This window comes from Misgurnus anguillicaudatus, chromosome 1 (genome assembly GCF_027580225.2).
Source record: "Misgurnus anguillicaudatus chromosome 1, ASM2758022v2, whole genome shotgun sequence".
Lineage (NCBI taxonomy): Eukaryota > Metazoa > Chordata > Actinopteri > Cypriniformes > Cobitidae > Misgurnus > Misgurnus anguillicaudatus.
Window position 1 is genome coordinate 22,207,111 of NC_073337.2, and position 23,709 is coordinate 22,230,819.

The 23,709-nt window shown below is 38.8% G+C and overlaps 1 protein-coding gene across 12 annotated transcripts in view; it reads left to right on the forward strand.

Moving 5' to 3' along the window:
- Positions 1 to 23,709, forward strand: part of sox5 (SRY-box transcription factor 5) — a 283,238-nt gene that overhangs the window by 193,883 nt on the left and 65,646 nt on the right. For all 12 annotated transcript variants that reach the window (XM_055190505.2, XM_073868214.1, XM_073868215.1 and 9 more), the window contains 2 exons: positions 5,171 to 5,369; positions 11,848 to 12,073. In XM_055190505.2, the coding sequence (XP_055046480.2) occupies positions 5,171 to 5,369; positions 11,848 to 12,073 (425 nt within the window). The remainder of the gene's footprint in view (positions 1 to 5,170; positions 5,370 to 11,847; positions 12,074 to 23,709) is intronic.

Here is a 23,709-nt window from a genome sequence, read left to right on the forward strand (position 1 = left end):
TTTTAATCTGGGCTTAGTGCATGCTGCCCGCGGGAGGGGGCGAACGGCGTACCGGCGGGGCGGCCATTAGCTTTTAACGATTAGCTGTGAAAGTTAGCCTCTGGCCTTGGGGTTCAACTGCGTGAGTTTATGAAATTTAAAAATTATGTCTGGTAGCTTGTTTAGTTTTATTTATTTAAAGTAAATAATTGTGTTTAGTCACCTCACCCATATCAGCACCTGATATACGAGGCTGTTTATGTATAACACAATTCTTTGCCTCGTGAAGATGAATGGCAGTAAAGTTATTAATCTACTAGATAATGAAGAAAGACTGCTGTTAAAGTTTACAATGCAAATAAGCAGAGCTTCAGGGACTATTTTTTGTGCGTCTGTGTTGTGTTAGCGTGAGCCCCAGTCTTTGTGTGTGTGCGTGTGTGCCAGCGGATGGGGTCTGTGTGTGTTTGGCAGGCCGGGGTTTATTGGAACCACAGAAGGATGGAGTGAAATTATGCTAATGGCTGCTAATTATGACCTTGGAGACCAGCTTTTCTGCCAATTTATCTGCTTAATAAAACTCTCGCTTTTTTAATCCCAACATCTCGACATGCTTTAAATGTTTCATGTAGACTCTTCACTACACGACAGGTCTGCCAACTTTAAATGAAATAGTGGCTATAACCTGCTCACCCGGGGAGCGGAATTGTATAGTAATTATACTTCAAAGGCTCGTCGGAAAATAGACATTTTATTGCTCAAGAGGAGCTGTGAAAGGCTTCTGTCATTGGGCCGGAAAGGAAGTAAGGTAGAGAGAGAGAGAGAAAGAGAGAGAGACAAAAGGAGAAAGTGTGAGATGAGCAAAAAGATGCATAGACTTGTCCAAAGGTGCAAATGGTAGTATCGGACCTAAATCTTTAATACAAAACAACCTGCCGCAGAGAGCATACTTATCTGAAGGTGAATATGTTCAAGGGAAGATTTTAAGTACTCAGATTCCATTGAATGATTTCAATTCTCTTAAAAAAATCACCTTCAACAGTTATATGCACTGAATAAAACACTTAAAAAATAATATTTTTCGTTGCATAAATATTTTTAAATATTTTTAAGTTACTGTACAATTTATTACAACAAAACTTTAATTTTAATATTTTTGAATGTATTTTATCTTCATCGAGTTTCATAAAGAACGTTCGGCATCCATGAAACCCTCTTTGTAGAGGATAAAGTTTCTAAAGACTACAAAAAAGAAAGATAAATTATAAAACATTTGACTTAAAAATATATTTTTTATTGTTTTAAAAACTGTATTTGTTTTAAGGTATTTGTTAACATAGTTAAAGGGATAGTTCACACTAAAATGAAAATTCTGTCATTATTTACTCAAGTTTATTTTTTATTTATACAAATATTTTATTTGCTTATACACAAAGAAGATATTTGTAATCAAGCAGGAAACAGAAGCACCATTGACTTCCATAGTAGGAAAACATAATACTATTGAAGTCAATGGTGCCCAAAAACGGTTTGGTTACAAACATTGCTCAACATATCTTCCATTGTGTTCAACCGAACAAAAAAAGATATATGAAGAGTTTCGTTGCAAAACGAGATAAGCACCGTTTTTTTAATTGTTCAGGAATCTCGTTTTTTGGTTGTGCATTCCAATTAATTTCAATTGAACTGGAGTTGGTTTGTTTTGATTTAAACCTTCATAACTTAAAAAATACAGCTAAGTAGCACCATAAAACAAAATAATAACATGAAAACATAATAATGAACATGTTTTGACAAAAATGTTAAAAAATGGATTTATCTCGTTTTGCAACGAAACTCTTCATACAGGTTTGTAACAACTTGAATAAATGATGACAACATTTTCATTTTTGGGTGAACTATATCTTTAATGCATTAGCTAACATGAACTAACAATAAACAATACTTTCCCATCATTTACTAATCTTCATGTTAATTTAAGCATTTATTGATTTATATAAAAAAATTGGCACAACTACCATAGATTACTAAATGCTGAAAAACCTGCTCATTGTTAGTTAATGCTTTTAATAATGCTAATAAATACAACCATACTGTAAAGTGCTACCAGTCTGCTTAATGTTTTTGGAAACATCCCATGAGTCTCACAAGAGTCTCATAAAACCATAAGTACCAGCAAGTATATTTCTTCAAAATGAACCAGCTCAAAAGAGTCGTGTTATAAGTTCAAATCGTGAACATCATTCGATTCCAGATTTTCACGACCTTTAATTGAGGGCAGTATGTGTGCCTTTGTCTGAAAGGCCATGTTCTTGGTCCCGATGTGTATATTGGGGGTTGGTGTGTTAGAGAGAGCCAAGCTAAGGTGTGTGTGTGTAGACCTGAAACAAAAGGGTCCAGTGTGTGCGAGTGTGTGGAGGTAGTGTAAACAAAGTGCTGGTGGAGTGGCAGACAGGCCCGTGTGTCTGTGCAGTTTATACAGCTGCGTTGACTGCTTTTACTGCCCCGGTGCGAACCAAGGTACCCCCGCCGTCTCCGCCCAATACACACATTCACATTCATACAGCCAAATTAATAGATATACCCTCGCTCACACAAAACAGACATAACACACACGGGTAACACTGTTTGTTATGAAAGACACGCGGCTGTCAGACTCCGGAAATACAACGTCTGTATCTTAGTTCATAATTTACCCAGAAGTCTTTGCACAGTCCGTTTGTGCTGTCTTAAGCATGCCGTCATCATTTACAAAATTGACAGATTTGGGTTTGAGTGAGATGAGCTTTATTTATTCCATTTAAGCGATTAGAAATGTATATGATGATTGTCTTTTAAGCTAATCTAAACCAAATAAGCAGTAAATGCCTGAAGTAGGGGAGAGCGGGGCACAACCTAACGCTTTTTGGTTTTGTCTCAATCATTCCAAAAATGATTTAGGTTTATTAATTATATTTTTACACATCCAACACAAACATCTCTGCTACAAATGAACATTTGAAGTTTGTTTCTAGTACCTACCATTCTTGGACAATTACACCAAACGTGACAGAAGTGCAAATGTTACAACTTACCCCATAGGTGGCTAAAAATTAAGTTTGCAGGCACATTTTTTTAATGCTACTTTGTCTATATACTTGAAGTGGATATTGTTTATATATCTGTCTATAATAGACAGGTATCCACACTGTATTCATTCATCCAGCCCTTTTTAACAATAGTTCAATTATAAATGGATACAAATGTCTAAATATGCGAGAAAAGCAGCACAATTATGACAAAAAGTTTTTTGTATATGTGACCCAGTCTGTAATAATCATACTACAGTTTCAAAATCAAATTCTGAGATAATGAGAATCAAAGGCTGATTTTAGCCATTCATGTCATTATGTTTTTAATCTTTGACGTGACCTTATTCAATCAATATTAAATATATGAACAAAAATAAATTTGACACACGATTTTTGATAAGACAGGAACATTTATTTTATTGGCAGCCAGCAATCATTCGTGTGTAGCCGATTTAAAACAACGGCAAGAATTATGCTAACGTTAGCGGTTTTCATATCGTAAGTGCTGAGGGGTTAGTTATAACACAACGTTACAATTAACCCCGCTGGGTCAAAATCTTTTTAAGCCCACAAAAAAAGTTGCTAAGAGGTGTAGACGTATTTCAAAACGATGCTATGTTTTAGTCAACAAGATACTGATTAATATGATATGATTGGATTTGGTATCTTAAACACCCAACTTAGAAACCGAAAAAAACACATGATGAAAAAAATTACTTACATGCCATCAAAACACTCATTCATCAATAACTCTATGAAAAACATTATACATTTCCAATAATTTGCGGAAGATCGTCTTTTGGCAGCGTGAAAAAATTACCAGAAAAACAAAACGCTCAACTAACCCCACGTTAGTTTTTGCACCGCACACCCCTTTAGTCTGTTTTTACGTGGTTTATTTGACTCGTAAATGTACACAAACATTTAACGCATGCACGTTTCAACAAAATGCAATGCATGTCCTGGGCTACATACTACATTATCCTGTACGTGCATGTGCAACCTACGCAAACAAATCAGGCAGTGCACGTACAGTACGCATGCTCTCTTCTGATGACGAAAATTACATCGCACACACTGTACGTGAACCCACGCGTATGCGTAAAAAGTGGACCATACTTCGGCTTTAAGCAGCACCCAGATGTGTTTAAATCAAAAGCAGATTCTGGATGCTATTTGATTATTTATATACAAGTTGAAAAGTAACCTCACCATCGCACCAACTTTGCTCTTTGGAAAAGAAAACTCCAAAACTGTGATCAAAGACGTCTTTTCAGTTGCACGTATACAGGAGACAAATAAAAATAGTTTTCTCTATCCTCGTCTGCCTTTTTCTCTTAAAAGATAGGTACTTATTACCCAGGGTCATAGTAACACTAGCCCCAAGGCTGTGTGGCGCATCTCTGAAAGCACTTAGGCAATGCCGTAAGCCAGATGAAATCTTATTACGAGAGCATATTCATTTTTCCCCCCGTGCATTGTGGGAGAGAGTGTTCATTTCATAAATGCCTTTCCTTTCTGAAGGTATCAGAGGAACACAGACCTTCATCAAGGTCTATTTTCTATGGCATTGTCAACACCACATACACTGTCATTAACATCTGCTATACTGTAGCACGCACACACACACACCATTGTTTGTCTGTTTTTTGCAAACGCATTATTTGATGCGCGTCAAGCCGTCTGCACTTTTCTTTAATGGAGTGCTCGAGTCTTTACAGTACATCAAACAGGCTGGCTAAACACATCATGCACGGTGGTGCTACAGTAAATGGCTCGATGATGGTGTAGGTGGGACGGCTCTTTGATGGAAAGATGGATGTGGACAAAACTGAGGTGTTGATGGTTGTGTAGCCTGTTTACATTTGGTATTAAGGTGATCGCAAATGGTCTGTAAGCATCTCGAATGCATCTCATGTACAGGTAGCTTTGAGTGATGGGAGCACAAAACTTTTTGGACCTCACTTACACCTGTATTTGTTGCTCAACCCACTGATCCTAATAGCCGTCTGTGTATGAAACGCTCTCTCAAGTGTCGCTCACAATTAAACATCAGTCATGTCCCTGTCTTTCCCGTGGCTTTCCTGAATGCCTCCCTCACTTTCTCTCTCTCATTTTTCCAGGATGTCTTCCAAGCGACCAGCCTCTCCATATGGGGGAACAGATGGAGAGGTAGTCATGGCGACGAGCAGACAGCGATTGGAGGATGAAGAAAGTGACGGACATGCCGTCATTCACTTGCCCCTGAGTTCGTACTGCAGCAAAGTGTCACCGCGATCCCCCCGACTGCTCGACAGCCCCCCAACACTACACACTACCATGGTAAGTCTGAGCCCCTCCACCATGGCTTGACCTAATAACAGTCTATAGACTCAAACACCTGGATTGGATGAAGCATGTTTAATCTCCTCCCACTCCCGCTATTATAGGTGCTTTCACTTTGACAGGCACCATCCTTCGTACGCCTCACTGTGACTTTTTGCATGGAAATGCCCGTCACGCTCCAATGATGTCATAAGCAGACACAGCGAGACAGGTCTTCAATGAATGTGGCCAAAATGACTCATAGGTGTTTGACTGTTCATGTGTCATCATAGAGTGTGCATTCATGATGGGTCAAAATAGTCTGTCATAGAGGATATAGACAGTTATAACAGGGACATTTAGCCGCCGACTTGTAAAATGCTGTCATTTTAACAGATGTAAGATGCTAAAATATGTGCCGATGGTTGCGTCATATTAAGCAAAATGGACTTCTGTTTTCACGTTGACACACACCTGAGCTTTAGTATCTCAGATGACCTTTCGTCCCACTCTTTTATCTCACGCGATAAACTTGTGCACACAACAGGCTTTGGGAATCAATCCGGCTGTAAAACAATGAATCGGTACTTGAGGAACGTAACGTGAGCTAATTCTGCAATTAACTCAGTGATTATGGCTCATATTGGACTCTGAAGTTTTGCAATTGTTTCCCACAATAAACCAAAGTCCTTTTTTCTTTCACACTGTAGAGTTGCTTTTGTTCTGGCTCTTTAAACTCAATTGCAAACATGTTGTTTGTTTATGACAGTCAGTCTCTATCTCAGCCTTAGGTTAAACTACCAATGTTCAGATTTGCGATTGTCATTGCAATGCATATGGATGGATCTAATGAATGATGAAATATTACCGTTTACCAATACATGCACTGTCAGAAAAATATGGAGCCCAGCAGGGTCACACCTTGGAAAAAAGAAAACAAGACCCGCAAATCCTTGATCATGGTTTTGTAATTCATCCCCTAAGTTAATAAACCATACTCATACAAATCGTGCGTATCGTTTATTAACCCGTGCACATGATTTGTAAACCGTACCCTCAGATAAACCGTGCACACGCTTTCGCAATCCGTAACCGCTGTTTTGCAAATTGGATTCACGTATTTGTAGCCCCTCCCTCGTTTTAGAAATTTGTAGTTCACAAGTACGACAACAACTCTGTTTTACAGTTATTTGGAATTTTACATAGTTATTCAATAATAACATATTAACCAAATAAGTCTTTAAATAATTATATAAACTTGAATAACTATTTAAAATGCATGCTACGTTTAAATGCACGAATGAAAGTAGCATCCGATTAAAATATTACGTAAATATTACGTACAGCGTAAAGCACGTTTCCAGTTAGGAAAGTACGTACAAAAGAAGCTTAACACAGTAAAAACTTTTAATTTTAAACTTTTAAAAACTATTAATTCCTGAAAATATCCAACAGGAATAGGAGGCTTGGAAAGCATGAATAAAAGCAACAAAGCGATTTCTAAAATGAGGAGGGGGCTACAAATCTGTGAGTACAGTTTGCAAAACCGTGGGGACGGATTGCGAAAGCGTGGGCATGGTTTATGAATTTGTGGGTACGGTTTACAAATCTGAGAGCTGATTGTTTACTTGTGTGTACGGTTTATTAATCCGTGCGCACGATTTTTAAAACTAAGGGAACAGTTTAATAATCCGTAAGTATGGTTTATAAATTGAGGGGACAAATGACAAAACCGTGATCACGGATTTGCAGGTCTTGTTTTCTTTTTTCCAAGGGGTGACCTGTCGAGCTCCGTAGAAAAAAGTTTTTTTTGCGCAACATTACTGTATTTTAAGGACCTATTGTGTACCTTTAAAAGTACAGTTAAATGTTTTGTATCCCTAACATGTAACTGGTACAAAATTGGTCCTTAAAGGTACACAATAGGTCCTCTTGGTGTAATATTGTATCCAAAAAAGGTAAAACAATCCAATGGGTTTTGACATAATTTTCTCATCCTCATCCTAAATCTATATGAATTTATTTTTCCTGATGAACACAAAAGAAGATATTTTGATAAATGATGGTAAGCACACCGTTGATTGTAAGCATTGACTTCCATAGTAGGAAAAGCAAATATGATGGAATTTAATGGGTACCGTGGACTGTGTACTTACCATCATTTATGAAAATATCCTCTTCATTATTTATCACAATACTTCCATAATATTTGTTTTCCTATGGAAGTCAATGGTTACAGCAGCTGTGTGCTTACCATCATTCATCAAAATATCTTCTTGTGTGTTCATCAAAATAAAAAAAACTCATACAGATTTGGAACAACATGAGGGTGAATAAATTTATATTTTTGGGTGAACTATCCCTTTAAATGAATGATTCAACAAAATATTAAAAATACTCATAATTTACTAATCCTCATGCATATTTACCCACTGGAGTCATTTAAATTATATTAATGTGCGATGTGCTTTTTGGAGTTACACCACCTCTATACTGTAAGATGATAAAATGAGACATGCAATATAAAATTATTTGTTTGTGTTCATCTTAAAAAAATGTCATGATTGTACACATAATGTTAAACAAAGTAATAATAATATTAATGTATCAGCAGCAGTGCAGTGATTGTAATTGTTGTGTTACTGTAATCTGTAAGTAGACTGCTGTCTGTGGCTCTCGTGCTGACATGATAGACACGCGCGCGCTGTATTTGATGTGGATTAATAAAGCGTATCCGTCTCGCGCACGGGCGGATTTTGGGGAAAGCAGGCTGGCATGTGTGAGACATTAAAGTTTCCCTGAGCCGATCCGCGCTGACTGGCAGAAGAGTTGAGCGAGAGAGAGATTTACACGAGTGGGGACTCTGAGGGGCTTTGTCACGCCAATTGTACAAAGTGATAGGGAAGTGTAAATCGACTCGGCGAGTCCCCGGGTAGCGCGCGGCGGAAGATTACCGCTTTATCTTGTCATTGTAAATTAACACGGCGGCGGCGCACACGCGCTTCAGACTCTACTGACTGACCTCTTCATCCTGATGACGCGCGCGATGCCGAGAGAGCTGCGCGTTCGTGATAAAGGGGGTCAGCGGAGCCTGATAGAAGCGCGTTCCCGGCGTTCTGTAGAGTCATGCCAGTTTTACTGGCGGGAAATTAAAGGCTTTAAAAACGGAAAGGTGAGAAGAGAGAATTACATCCGCGTGATAAAAGCGAGGTGTTAATTACCTTCCTGTTAATGAGGACGCGCATTAAAGGGATAGTTCACCCAAAAATATCTACATTTTTATTAATAGATAATATTGGAGAAATTATACAGTATAGCCTACCTACACAAATTATCAAGTTGGTAATAAGATGTTAACATTTATATGATGATAAATATGTATCTAAATATAGATGAAAAACATTTATTTGAAAGTTAATGTTACTAATCTAAATAAGAAATCGTTGTATTCTTCATATAGATTCAACACAACACATGATGAGACATTGTAAGGTGTCGCTTGACACCGTGTAAATCTTCATCGATGTGTGCGCACGCACGCACGCTCACGGCGGGATCAGTACTGACAATAGCTCGGTTGAGCCAGGTTTAGAGGTGAGAGGATTGTGAACACACGGTAGAGATCAGCAACACAGGCTTAAGACAACTGAGGAGGTGTAAACACCACAGGATAGGGGAGATGTCCAACTCGAGAGTGTGTATGTGTGTGTCTGTCAGCCAGCAGCAGGGTTCTTGACAGTTTAACTGATAGCAAGCATAGAGGTTAGATTCCTAGTGCTTAGTGAAGCAAGAAGCCAGATTTCCCCGCGCTTCAGTACATAATACGTTAGTCTTATTTGTGCATATCAGTGGGGCACGTGCTAAACACGACCTGTAGTCACCCGTGTTATTATAATAACCAGATATAAATTAGCATATGGAGAGGGATGCTTTCAGGGAAACAGGTGGGAATGCGGTACAGGAATAGGACGAGCGATGTAAAAAGACGACGGAAAAAACAAGTTGGCATGTGGTGGAATGCCGGCATTTGTGTTGAAGGGAGAGGAAAAAGTATTTTGTTTTCTTGGCAAGTGTTTAAATGTGCTCCTGTCACACATGAGCTTAAGAGGACAAAAGTTGTTTCATTCTGTCGCCAAGTCGCACCGGTTCAAGGATTGTGGAAAGAGACACAGTTTCACTTCGTTTCAGTCGTTCGACGAGAGAATTGACATCTGCACCACTAAAAGCAGAACCGCCTACACCGCACATCAGAAATGCATATAAATGCATATATGCAGACACGCACTCACACAAACAGCTTTGCACACTTATTCATACCCACCGTAAAATTGTGCGCACATGCACACACACACTTGGAGTACGTGAATAGATCTATCAAAAATGACAACAGTCTCAGTTTTGTTCCATTTTTGGTTCATGCTTTTTTTTAAGGAGGAAACATGGTACTATGAATATCAGCCCCGTACTTTGTCCCACATGGACCTGTTACTCATTATGGATTATTTTTAATAATAAATAAAAGGTGCCAGCTCACTAAATCAGCCCACCATCAAAACGAAGACAGGGCAGGAATGACCTTTCATCTGAGTCTTAGTGTCACTGGACGTGAGGGAAACGGGCTTCTCTTGCCACAATCTTCGCTTCATTTCTATTCATATTGTTTTCTAGACATCTCTGTAGAAAGCCGAAGAGCTGCGGTTTGAAGTATGCAGTGGGATTAGATAGATTGGAAGTGACAGGTGTGACCGTGTTTTAAGATGCATGCCACACTAAAGCAGGCAGAGAGAAACGCCTGCCATTCTCCCACTCTCTCTCTCTCTTTCTGTCTCGGTAGTCTCTTGTCCTCCCTTCTTCTTGAACTGACAGTTTTGTTTGCATTTGATCGGGTAATCTCGCACTGCTTTGGTCAACTTGTTTGCTGTGACTCTGGAATTCTCCTAATCCCAGCCCTACCGGAGTTGACGGGGCAGAGGGATAAAATGAAAGTTGTGTCAGTGAAATGTTGTGTTTTTTAAAAACAGATTAGAAGACAGCTTTACAGTACAGTACTGTATGTTAAACGGCGAACAAATCAGCATGCAGCCTGTCATATTTCACATGCGTCGTTAAAGCCTTTTAGATCTTGATATTGTTTTTGTTTGTTTTAAATGAAAGCTGGTAGCCAAGATTAAGTATAGCATAAATTTTTTAGTTAGTTAATATTAACAACAACAAAAAACATTAATAATAAAAGAAAAACGTTATTCATTGGGTATAGATTCTAGTTCTCACTTCTACAGTACTGCATACAGTACAATATAACAACAACAATAATAGTAATAATAATAAAAATAATAATAATAAAATAAAAAATAATACTATTATTATTATTATTATTGCTATTATTGTGATTATTGCTATTATTATTATTATTATTATTATTATTATTATTATTTATTAGCTGAAATATTATGCTTATACTGCTTTTAAACAATCAGCAGTGCAAAATTTTTTTTCATTTCTTTAAATACGTAGAACAAATTGTTTTGTTTACAGGGCTAAATAACATCATCAACATGTATCACTCTACCGATATAAATAAAATCGTATTCGCTACTGTTCCGTGTCTTGTGAAACTCTTGTGTAATTCGTGTTGCATTAAGCTCTAGTAAATGAACCATCTGCTGCTCTCTGTTCACTCTCTCGAGTTAATGATTAAAAACAGATGTCATTATTAAAATCTAAGCGGGCGAGAGACCTGCACGGAGAGCTTTGATCAAGTCTGCGAACTTGGGATTCGAGTTTGGGCTGAAAAAGTTTCGGTTTGCGGAACGTTGGAAGCAGGTGGCGCATCATAGTTGATGTTGATGAGGTGTAAATCCGGTCAGTGGATCTAGGCAGGTCATGGGGATTATGCTATTGTCTGACTGGCCGAGGTTGCTGTCAATCACACAACCTAAGGAAAATAATAGACGTGTCTTAGCGAAAGATTAACCCTGATTAATGGACATGGACAGTTGATCCTGACTCCAAATACCTGACTTGTTTTTTAATTAAACTTTTTAAAGGACATCAAATGAGGCTGAGTAAAAGCCAAGGATAGATAGATAGATAGATAGATAGATAGATAGATAGATAGATAGATAGATAGATAGATAGATAGATAGATAGATAGATAGATAGATAGATAGATAGATAGATAGATAGATAGATAGATAGCGTGGTTGAAAAACTTGGACGTTCTTGTATGTTTAGAGACGATTCAAAGTAGAAATCTTCCCTCCTCAAAGGAAGAGACAGTTCACTGTAATGGCAAAACGACAAACTTTTGCCGCTAATGATTTTGTCTTGAAAGACTTCTGTAAAGAGAGAGACTTTCTATCTACAGATGGGTAGATGAAAGTAAATAACCATGCCTCGGCACTCAGGAACAGGAAGAAATAATTAGTTCAAGCTTGTTTGTTGTGTTGTTTAACAGCGTTCACATCTTGTCTCTTTCTCTCTGTATGTCTAAAAGGATCAGGATGGCAGTAAAGGCCTGGCCCTGAGCCCCTACCCCCAGCACAACTCATCTACCTCACCCAGTAAGCATCAGCAAGAAGAGGGGTCCGCGCGGCCAGGGAGCGAACCCAGCTCTGCTTCGGCTCTAGGCACCCCAGAGAGACGCAAAGGCAGCCTGGCCGACGTGGTAGACACGCTCAAACAGCGCAAGATGGAGGAACTGATCAAAAATGAGCCGGAGGGTGAGTAATGGAGTATTAATTAGGGTTCATTTTCAGTGGGAATTACACAGGAATAAATGGGAATTTTGGCACTCGGATGAAGATGAGTGATTTGTATGTGATACAGATAATAAATTTACAGATCATTTCCTTAAAATCTTTAAGTTTCCAACTTGGAATATGTCCAAGCTTTGCAACTCTAGTATTAATTATATCAACATAATGTCCGGGACAAAACTTACAGGCTATCCACCTGTTTCTTGACAGAAAATGTGGGCGCCGCCATCTTTCCGGTTTATGACTTCCGGTGAGCCACTAAAGCTAATGGTAGTCTATTGCGAAGGACACAACTGTGCCGTTTTGACTGGCTGTTTATTATGAAATCCAGGAAGACCGACATAATGCAGTTATGGGTTGCCATAATAGCTAATACAAACGCAGTAAATCTCTACAAAACATTTGTTTTAACCGCATGCACAAGAACTGAATGTGTGTGTGGCGCACATGCACTGATGATCTGTATTTAGAAATCCATCCAGTAAAACCTTTCATAGAAACTGCCAGTAAACAATAAATACAATAATTGTTTAAAAACAACTAATATTATGCTGATAAAAATATGCTGATTTAGCACATTTATTTATTCTGCTACTACATATTACTACAAAAATGCGATTACAGTACAGAATATATATATATGACATAATCTGCTTAGGTAATGTTTATAATAGTTCGTAATGTGTTTGTGCGCATACTTTTGTTATGTTTTAAATGAAAAAGCAAATACTTTAAAAAGTAAGCAAATAATTTCATAAGCCCATATTTAACGTTAGTGCTTAAGAAGCGATGTAAAAGTATTTTCATGAAACGAAAACAATACTCAATACATGTAGTAGTTTAATATGTTTAATATGGTTTGTTCAAATAACTTACAATGTGTTGAATGAGAATCATACTGCTTGACTGTGTCGGACCGCGTGAAGCTCGACGTGTCGCCATAAACAAGTCCATTAAAAATTGCAGTTTAAAAAAAATTCACACCAGACAGACAGTTGTGACACTCTTGGTAAATTCCATACAAACACTCGACTGACTTTCCCATTGTAAAGATACTGGTATGTCTCTGTGCTTTTATATTTATATTTGTAAATTGAAGACCCATCACCTCCGATCAACAACACGAAATGATTGAATATATCTTCATATATCAAGCCACTTCTTAATTTCATCCTCGGACTGGTTCATACATGGCAGGTGTAGTAAATATTAACTGTTTAAATCATGTTTTATGCGTGCTCCCACTACACTGTTTTCTACCGGCTGGCTATTGAACCGGAAGTCTCGGACTGGAAAGGAAATATATCACATCACTTACTTTTGCGTTCGAGAAAAAGGTGGATACCATAGAGGTCTAGAGGCTCACAGGATGTGCATATATGTGTTATTGTGTGTAATTATGATTGTCATGCATTTGACCCAAAGGTGAATGACTTCAAAACCCATCTGTCATGCAAGCTCGTTGTATTTCTCTCGTTCTATCTACCCATCATTCCTGACTTACAAATACTGCTTAATGAGAGCTGTTGATAAAGTCAGGCCTTTGTTGGAGCACACAGGGATCAGCTGTTTGGAGCCATTGTGTGCCACACTTTGCATATTCATTTCAGACTGATTACTGAGAGAACAGCTCTCAACTCCTTCTATATGGTCTCTCTCTCTCTCTCTCTCTCTCTCTCTCTCTCTCACTTTGTCTTACATCACGCCACTCTGTAATTAAAGGCCAGTTCTTCATGAATAATCAGAACCTCCCTTTGTGAATGTGTACTGAAATATGGATATGATGAGATGGATGGATGGATGCATAGATAGATAGATAGATAGATAGATAGATAGATAGGACACCTATAGGAGGATTTAATGCTCAGACACTTTATGAAACTCCTGGAAAACAAAGGAAAGAAAGAAACGTAAAGAGAAAGATGGAGTCCATTAGCGGGAGAAACTACAGTAGCGCATTATCTCTGTACTTTCTGTTCAATGTTAAAATGCGCAGACAAAAGAAGCCCCCGGTCCCTCAAGAAGCACGGACACAGAGAAAGGGAAACAGAAAAGAGAAAGAAAAACGAAGATGAAGAAAGAGAGGGAGGAGGGCAGTGCATTGAGCCAGGGCTCTCATAGCCTGATAAAAATCCCTTTTCAACTCGCCTGTCCATTGTTTGCTTGTGTACCTCACAAAGACCATTAGCTACAAACAGCAGGTTATGATGAAAAATTAATGAATGCTTTAATCATTATGAAAGGGCCGTATTATTACTGTTCCCTTTCTTTCTATTTCACACGTTGCTTCCAGCCGGATCAATCAAACACCATCACACACACACACACATTCGGCGAAAGCTGCTTAAATACTACGTACAGCCGTAACACTGGTTTGTGAAGGGAATGTAGTAAGGGGAAAGAGAAGGAAATGGGTCAGGAAGAGAGAGAGAGAGCGAGAAAGAAACATATGTGTCTTCGTTTGAAATCAGGAGTGTGTTAGTCAGCGTGTTAGCCAGCTTTTTTGCTCACCTGTTCGCCTTTCGCTGCTCCACTTCCCCTCAGATAAACAGCCAGAGCTGAGTCGTTTATTACACGGAAATGTAATACCAACCAGACTTATACTGGGTCACCAAGTGCACGTGCGAATTGACCAAGAGCAAAGTGTTTGGCCTTAACTAAACGTCTGTCTGAGCCAGTCTCTTATCTACTCAGTAGGGATATACAGCATGAGCTGATCTTTTTACTTGTTTACTTGTTGTTACTTGTTACATTCTCACCGTATTTCCTCATATGGGTTATCGATATGGATTATCATTAAGATCAACTGATATGGGTTTTTGATTGGCTGTCACCGATAACCAGAGAGCAGAAGTAACAGGGTGGCTGTTACAATGTTTATTTATACAATTTTACTGTTTAATGATGGCAAATAACATGTATGCAAAATTGTTGAACATCATTGAAAGTATATTATACTCAAGTTTTTCTCAGGGGAGAAAGTAGAAAAATCAGTCCTTCCAGAAAAACTAAATTTTTTGTGATTGATGCGGCACGTTTTCTTAAAAAATGAGATGGAATATGCAGGATATTTATGCAATTTTATGCGATGAAATTGTGGGAACTTGCAAAAACTGCATGAACTTCCAAAAACTGTTTGCAGCTTTTGGAGCTTTTCATTGATGTTCACATCGCGTAATTATGTCACTTCTCAACATTCCCATGACAACAGCGCAACAATGTGTGAAATAAATACAAAATTTTTCAACTTTCTGCTTAGATATATATTACTTTTTGTTACGAAAATGCGGAGATTATGAAATGATGCAAGCCCCGCATATTTTGCGAGCAGAAATCTGCAATTTATGCAGCGAAAGTGCAGCGTATTTAAAAAATGCGGCCCCTGCATAAATTTGCAGACTTTGGATGATTATGCTTTCCGTAATTGCGTTTTTCTAGAGGGACTGTAAGTTTACTTGTTGTAAATTGCTGTATTCTATTACATACGTTAGTTGAGTTATACATTTTGTCAAAAGTGTTTTTATCTGTTAGACAAGCTACAAAAATTTTGCATAGTTTTTTTTCTAGAGATGCACCGATAATAAATTTCTCTGCCGAAACCAATAACCGATTGCTAAAGGCCAGATTTACTAACAATGACCACCAGTGCAAACCATCATTTTGGCATTAAATTTGGCATTAATTATCTCTGAAAAGGTGTGATCTAGTTATTTTTGTTATCTTATTTTTAGAAGTTTGTCTTTCAGAAGCAATATTTATGGGAGGAGATTATTTAAATGATTTTCAGCTGCGATGTCTATGGTGCTGAACTCAAGCACATCAGGCGTTAGTAGATCACTCGCACCTGAGGAGCATCAGCTCTACTTATTTGCAACCCTGAACTAATTTGCGCTGCTCTTAGTACATAGCATTGGTCATTATGGAAATCAGTTGTCGCTCCTGTTTTATTTAATTTGCAAATTTTTAGTAATTAAAGCAACACTATGTAGTTTTTTTACCTTTAAATAATGTCTCTAAAATTATTTCAGTGATAGAAAAACTTTTATCTGGACAAATTGTACTGTTGCTGCAACCTGAGCAGCCTCCTAGCTGCTACAAGCACACTCTGAAAGTGGCGGTGGAGGGTAGGAAACACAGCCCCGCCCCTTCCCCCTGCCTGCAGAAGAGTGTCTGATACCAGGCACTGTTGTGCTTTTCAACCACATGGGGGAGCTGCAAGTCATTTTTACATGGAAACTACATAGTGTTGCTTTAACTCGCAGATATTAACACTCCCATCAGCGCGTTTTTGGAATTGCGCTCTCGCAATAATTTTCCCTGTTTAGTAAATCTGCAGATACCGATTGCCGATATACATATAGTTTGGTGGTTACATTTTTATACTTTCTCTTTGAATGATAATGACACAAGTTTTGCAAACTTTATTTCTGTATTTCATCAGCTTGTTTTAAAGTAACATGTCTTAGTTATAAACGCAGGAATAATCGTCCGATTATTAATTATGTCAGTACAATTTAGATTTAAATTTTTGCAGCAAAAAGTTTATGCTATGGCGGGTGGCAGCGTGCTGGAGTGCGTGCGTGTGATATTAGCTTCAGTAATGGAAAGAGGGCAGGAAGGCTGTCAGGGGTTTAGTATGAGCAAAGATCCTGACTCAAACACACACCAGTTCTTGTCTCATCCACACAGACACACTCTTAAAGACTGACCGTAATCAGACGACCACACCGCAAACCAACATATTTGAGGTGCTTTCTTCTTTATGGGTACGATAGTCCTCCTCCTACCCCCTGCTCTCGCTGGAGAAGATTTACTTCTCGCTGGTGCTTGGCAGTCTGTGTTATGTGGGGCACAGATGTTCAGGGTCTCCCGAGTGTCCACGCGTGCGTGCGCGCGCGAGTGGATGTGTGCATGCTTGTGTTTGTCAGCCTTGGCGCTGGGTTGAGCTTGATTCATGGTCAGGGCCAAGCTTTAGTTCCCTCAGCACTAAACCTCACATACACACACACTGCACTCAAGCTGAACATACGTCACACAGGCCTTTACAGACAATGGTCTTATTCACCTTCCTCTGCCTCGCTTTGAGCCTCCCACCCTGTGTGCTTTTACACACACAATAATGAATCAGTTTTAGTAAATACCTTTAAAACAGATCTATAGCTCATTTAAGGTCTGAAATCCTTGTTTTGTCACATTTTGTGAAATGGGAAAATGTAGTGGGCATTTATGGTTCCCTAAAGTGTGTTTTGCATTATTTTCATTTTTTATTAAAAATCATTTGAATGTCACATGAAGTCAGATATGGACATTGGGTGGCTCTTGTGAATTAAAAGCGTCGTCTTGTTTACAACTTCTGGCCCCCTCGCACCGGATGGCCATGGAGTGAGCCGAGATTGATGGTTCAATTTGGAGCTGACTAATTGAGTCCTCCTCTTTGGTCCTCGCCCTGTGGGATGCTCCGGCTTCAAAGCCTGTCCCGGGGTCAGCTCCTGCCTGGACGCCTCTATTATTTTATACCGCCTCCGCTGGTCTGGGGTCAATCCGGAGGTGGCTTTTAATGCACGGTGTGCTGTAAGTGCAACTGCGCTGTTTTATAGCTTAACACTGAACTGTAGGGCGAGTCGAATAGCGTTTGAAGATCTAAAGCCACGGCAGCGGAGAACTCTGTAGCGCTCGCGCAGAGTATACATCTTTTGTGAGACGTGTATGGGGTGGGGGGTGGCTGTGTGTTGAGAAGCACTGGGGCATTTTATAAGACAGCACTTAGGCCCTGTCATTGTTGGCAGAGAGAATAGGAAGGGCGGATACACGGAGAAGAAGGGATGAGTGAAAGGATTCCAAGGAGTTCAGCGCTGGTTTTCAGTCTATCTCTCCCCAGGGTCTGTTAATCCGCTATACGACTGCCACTTCAGACTGCTTTCACACACATACTGACACCCGAAACACGCATACGTGCTTGAACACCCACATAAATGGAGTCATGCACAGATCGAATGGAAACGGCTATAACTGCCCAACTTAATATTGTAGACATCATAACTACAGTAACTCCAGTCATGGTTCCCACGCTTACGTTTTCCAGTTTTGGAAAAGTGAGGAAAATCAAAGTTTGTAGTCATGGATGTTTCTATAGTCGATTGAAAATGATTTATTTTATTGGCTGAAATAGTTTAAAATTGAATTGAATCTATTTTTTATCTTTGAAAATAAATTGGTCAGACGTTGTACAATTCACATAGAATGCTTTTTTGTGTCCCTTCTGTATGGTTTTTACAGACATCATCAGTCATTGCATCGGGACTTGTTTTATTTCGCAGTTAAAAGTAATTAAACTGAAAAACACATCTTCTATTGACTTGATGGACTGTGTGTGAATGGCCTTACAGATTTTATTTAGGTACTTTCATATACAGACATACTGAGGCATACAGTTGCAAGCAAAAGGGGACGCTGTGAACGCTGAGATCATCTGGGAGCTGAGAGAGACAGCGTGGGAGAGAAAACAACTTACATATGCAATTTCCACCATTTGGTTGTAATTAGTTAGATGTATAAATTAACATTAGGAGCAAGGTTTTCACAGGAGTTGCATGTCATTATTTTCCACTTAAAAAGAAAAAAAGAGCATGGTGACAAAAAAGAAAATAAAAGCAGCATAACACAATGTACAGGTATGGATCCGCAGAGGGATTTTGTTGTATAAAGCATCCTAGTTTAAAGCTCACACACGCTGTTTCTGCCCTTCTGATATTAATCTGGAGTACCTATAAAGTAGTATTACATCCTTTATATCTCCAAAGAGTCTTTAGTTTAATCAGATTTATAAAAGAAAGATTAGCTTTACAGATTCGTTCCGATAACGTACGACAAAATGAAGACGGAGGAGTTACTACCGCGGGAGGAGCGAGTACGAGTCATGCAACAATACAACACTGTTTAACTTATGATTCATTACATTTTGTGTCATTTAATATAATATGCACTCGCCTATTTCCAACATAACACCAGTTGGGACTTATCAATAAAATCCAGCGCATAAAACACACACGCAAAACTCCGCTGCTACCTCGGATAATAAACTATATCCATTGTTTCCAAAAGGCTGACTTTCTTCTCCTATTATCCATAAACACACTTCTTCTGCCATTGTTGAGTTTTGAAATTAAACAAAGCTGTCGCGTGATATGATGTTTGTAAGTTCTAGCGTCTCCCGCCGATTGACGGGTTGGCGGGGTTTTCCAGAAAAGTGCCCTTAAAAAGAAGTGATATGTATAGAAACCCCTGAAACGTCAGCTGGACCCATGATCGAAAAAAAAACTTTCAGAAACTTGTACGAAACCTGGCGAAGTGCATTCGGCACAGAAATACTCTGTAACACGCCCAACTGCTTTTTTGACAATTTGCCTACGTTAAGCATGAGGAAACAACTACTAAATAATGTTAATAAATCAGAATGCATGAAATACCATTGAACCACCCCTTTAAAGAAATAACTGACCAGTCTGTGAAAACACAGCTAAAGTCATTTTTGTGATTAGCTTTCTACATAAAATCATCTTGCAAAATATAAAAAACATTCTGTTAAAATATAACCTTGATATCTTTAATGTCGACTGAGTAAGATCAAATCGATGTAAAATAAGCGAGTAAAACTAAATTTTGATGCTTCCAATTTCATATTGATTTTGGTACCTGGATTTCACAGGCAAGGTGACACATTGTACTTTTCAAAAACACTACAAATCTAGGCTAATAACTTTCTTATTATTTCTAATTATTTTAGTTGCTAAGTGTGTGTTTTTATTAATTTTTAGATTTTCTCAAACTTGAAACCCACTGTGGGAAATAAAATCACAAATGAGATCTACCGGTTGTTGCTCATATACAGAAGTAAACAGAAGAGTCTAATATTTATATTTTTTATCTAATATTACATCACTACATTGTATCATTTGATAAATTTTAAATTTGATAAATTTTACATTTTCTTTGGAGAGCCCAAGAAGAGAAATCGTTTTCGATTTTATGCGCATTTTGAGTGATGGAAATGCCAACTTTAGATTAAAAATCCTTTTATTCGCAAACAAGTTTTTACGCTCGCTTGAGGTGGTTTTTGATTCATGTTAAAAAGAGTAAATGCATATTATTGGAGATGGAAACGCATTTGCCGAATTAATTCTGACGTAGTGAAAATTTAACCCACGGGACAGACTGTCTAACTATTTTCACTGTCGGTGTCTTAACCATATATGGAGCTTGACGTTGTCGCATGCCCTTGCTGTTAGTGCCTGCATCGAAAATGCTGCATTCCTTCTTCTGTGCAAAGCAATCAGTTTAGCAATTAAAGTTACACTGCTAATAATAAATAACTTGCCCCATTGTAACTACATGCAGTCCTGTCTCTATTTTCCAAGTGTGCCTTGTTTTGTTTAATGTTGGTTTCTAGCTTACCAATACCACCGTCATTTGCTCAAACAACTTGATGGAAACACACCTAATTCACATTTGTTTGTTTTTATTTTTTTGTGAATTTTTAAAAGATTCGCTTAGATGGAATCACTTTCAGCAATGTTTCACACTGCGCTCAGTTGAGCCCAGATAACAAAAGTCAGAGATATCAAAATGAACCTTAATTTAATTCAGTACCTTACTGTATGTCAACATTCATTTGTGACCACTTTTATATATTTGTAAAGAGTTTTATCAGTAACTTTTGAGAAAATTGACATTTGAGTAAAACAAATAAAGTCTTCAGTGCTCTGAAAGAGCAACCTTTGAACAATAAAATGGTCAGTTGGGAAGTTCGTTGAAAAATGATGAAATCCAGCCCTGAAAGACAAACAGAGTCCTTTCAAACAAAGTTTCGTGTCTAACTGTTTACCGAATCTGACACAACAAAACACCAGCCATTATCACGCTAGAGATTTTTCTCGATAGCGTCGTCAGTGTTTACCGGGAAAAGCACAAGATGCCTCCTTTTTCCGAGTAGACGATTGCGTGATTTTTTCGTCTATGCTTCAATCCAAGTCTTTGAGGTTGGCAAAACAGCTGAAGACATGAGAGTTAACGGGCCCTATTGTGAGCGTGCCATTGTTCCAGCGTATGAAAAGCACATTCAAGTCAGTTGTATTGAATTGTTTGGGTCTGTCTTTCAGTTTGTATTCTTCTGCTGTCTTGTGCAAGACAATCAATAAGGATGAGACTTCTCGCTGGATGGGTGATATTAGAGTTGAATGCCGCTTACTGGATGGGAAAAGCTCGCACACACATTTCAAGCCTTTGCCGTAACAGCACTGTGGTCTTTTTACCTCTAAATGTGGGCTACGGATTAGACACTCGGAGATGGACTTCTTTGTGCGTTACTTGTGTGTATGTGTGTGCGCATCATTGTGTGTCTGAAGTTTTGTTATTGACCTCCTGGTGTGGTATTAAGGAAGGCACAAAAGCTGGAGGTTCATGAATTAGACTGTGGCTCCATAGCAGGGCCATTATAAAGCTGACTGTTCCATGGCCACACCATTGTGGCTCAAGATTTGGACAGTTGCACACAGCCGTCATTGACGTGCATGAATTGGAAATGCGTCTGAACCGTGATGGCTGAATACGGCTCTGAACATGAGGAATCCATATATTAGCAGTTCGCTGGATTTAATGATGTGCCTGTGAATTGCATAATATGAATATTCCTTACGGATTTAGACGTGTAGAAAATGTGGCAGGGCGGTTTCGTCGAACATCTTGAACCTCTGCGAATGCATACACATTCAATACAGAGACACTCCCCATCCCAAAAAATACTAAAATAATCTATTCATGTAAATAAAGTGAGTTCATCGTCATTTGTTTAGTTGTTAAATGCATAAAGCTCTCAGACATTGAGCAGTTGCGTGATTCTTATGCTAATTTGTCTAGCACACCCATATCTATTAACATGCTAATTTTATTTTGTGTGTGTTGGCATTTTTGAAGCTAATGCTAAATAATGGAATACAATATCCTATGAATATTCATTGTGCCTTTTAAAAACTGAACAAGCTCTATAAAATATCACTCTCTCTTTGATCAGGTTTTAGTGCATGGAGAGCTTTCCAGAGTTTCCTGCGCTACGGTAGAGTTCATTGTATTTATTTTTTAACACAGTATAGTTACTGTCAAACTACAATATGTGATTTTTGCAGTCTAGCGCATGCATTACAAGCACTGCGTGTGGGATCACTAAAGAGAATCAAGGCCAGAGGAAATATAGCTATAATAGGAAAACGTGTTTGGTTTAGCCACACGACTGTGGCGTGCTGTTGCATTGTGGGTAATTGAGGGTCAGTGGTTGTTGGCTAGTTTGATGTGGCGTTAGAGGCCTTTCTCGTGGCTCACAGCAAGTCACAAATCTTTTCCTCATATCCACTAAATTCCCATTTAAATGCCAAATCCTTTCAGATCTACACACACAAAGATACACAGGCACACTCAGTCGAGTTTCAGTAGAGTTAAAAATGGATATGTAAAGTAAATTACATAGCAGATTTAAGTGTATTTGCTTGGGTTGGAGTAGATCAGAACAAACTGTGGAGGTTCACAAGGCTAATGTACACACAATTCTTGGCCTTATGTTAGCATTATGGCAAGCCTGTAACTTTGGGTTGACCTCAAGATGTAACGTCGAGTTGATGTCAAAACCCAACGTCAGCATGAGGACAAGCTGTAACGTCGAGTTGACGTCTAATCCAGATGATATCTGGATGTAGGGTTTGGTTTATGTCAAAACCCAACAACGGCCTGAAATCAAACTGTTATGTCCTGATGATGTCAAAACCCAACATCGACCTGATGTCAAGTTGTAACGTCAAGATGATGTCAAAACCCAACATCGGCCTGATTTCAAGCTGTAACGTCAGGTTTATGTCAAAACCCAACATCGGCCTGATGTCAAGCTGTAATGTCAGGTTGATGTCAAAACCCAACATCGGCCTGATGTCAAGCTGTTACATCGGGTTGACGTCAAAAACCAACATTAGCCTGATGTCAAGCTGTAATGTAGAGATGACATAAAAACCTAACGTTGGCTTGTCGTCAAGCTCTAACGTTGAGTTGACGTCAAAACCCAATGTTGTCCCAACGTCTGGATAAAACCCAACATCGACCTGATGTCAAGCTGTAACATTAGGTTGACGTCTAAACCCAACGTCGGCCTAACGTCAAGCTGTAACGTTGAGGTGACGTCAAAACCCAATGTTGTCCCAACGTCTGGATAAAACCCAACATCAACCTGATGTCAAGCTGTAACATTAGGTTGATGTCTAAACCCAACGTCGGCCTAACGTCAAGCTGTAACGTTGAGGTGACTTCAAAACCCAATGTTGTCCAAACGTCAGAACCCAATGTTGTCCCAACGTCTGGATAACATCCAACATCGACCTGATGTCAAGTTGTAACGTCAAGATGATGTCAAAACCCAACATCGGCCTGATTTCAAGCTGTAAAGTCAGGTTTATGTCAAAACCCAACATCGGCCTGATTTCAAGCTGTAACGTCAGGTTGATGTCAAAACCCAACATCGGCCTCATGTCAAGCTGTTACATCGGGTTGACGTCAAAAACCAACAT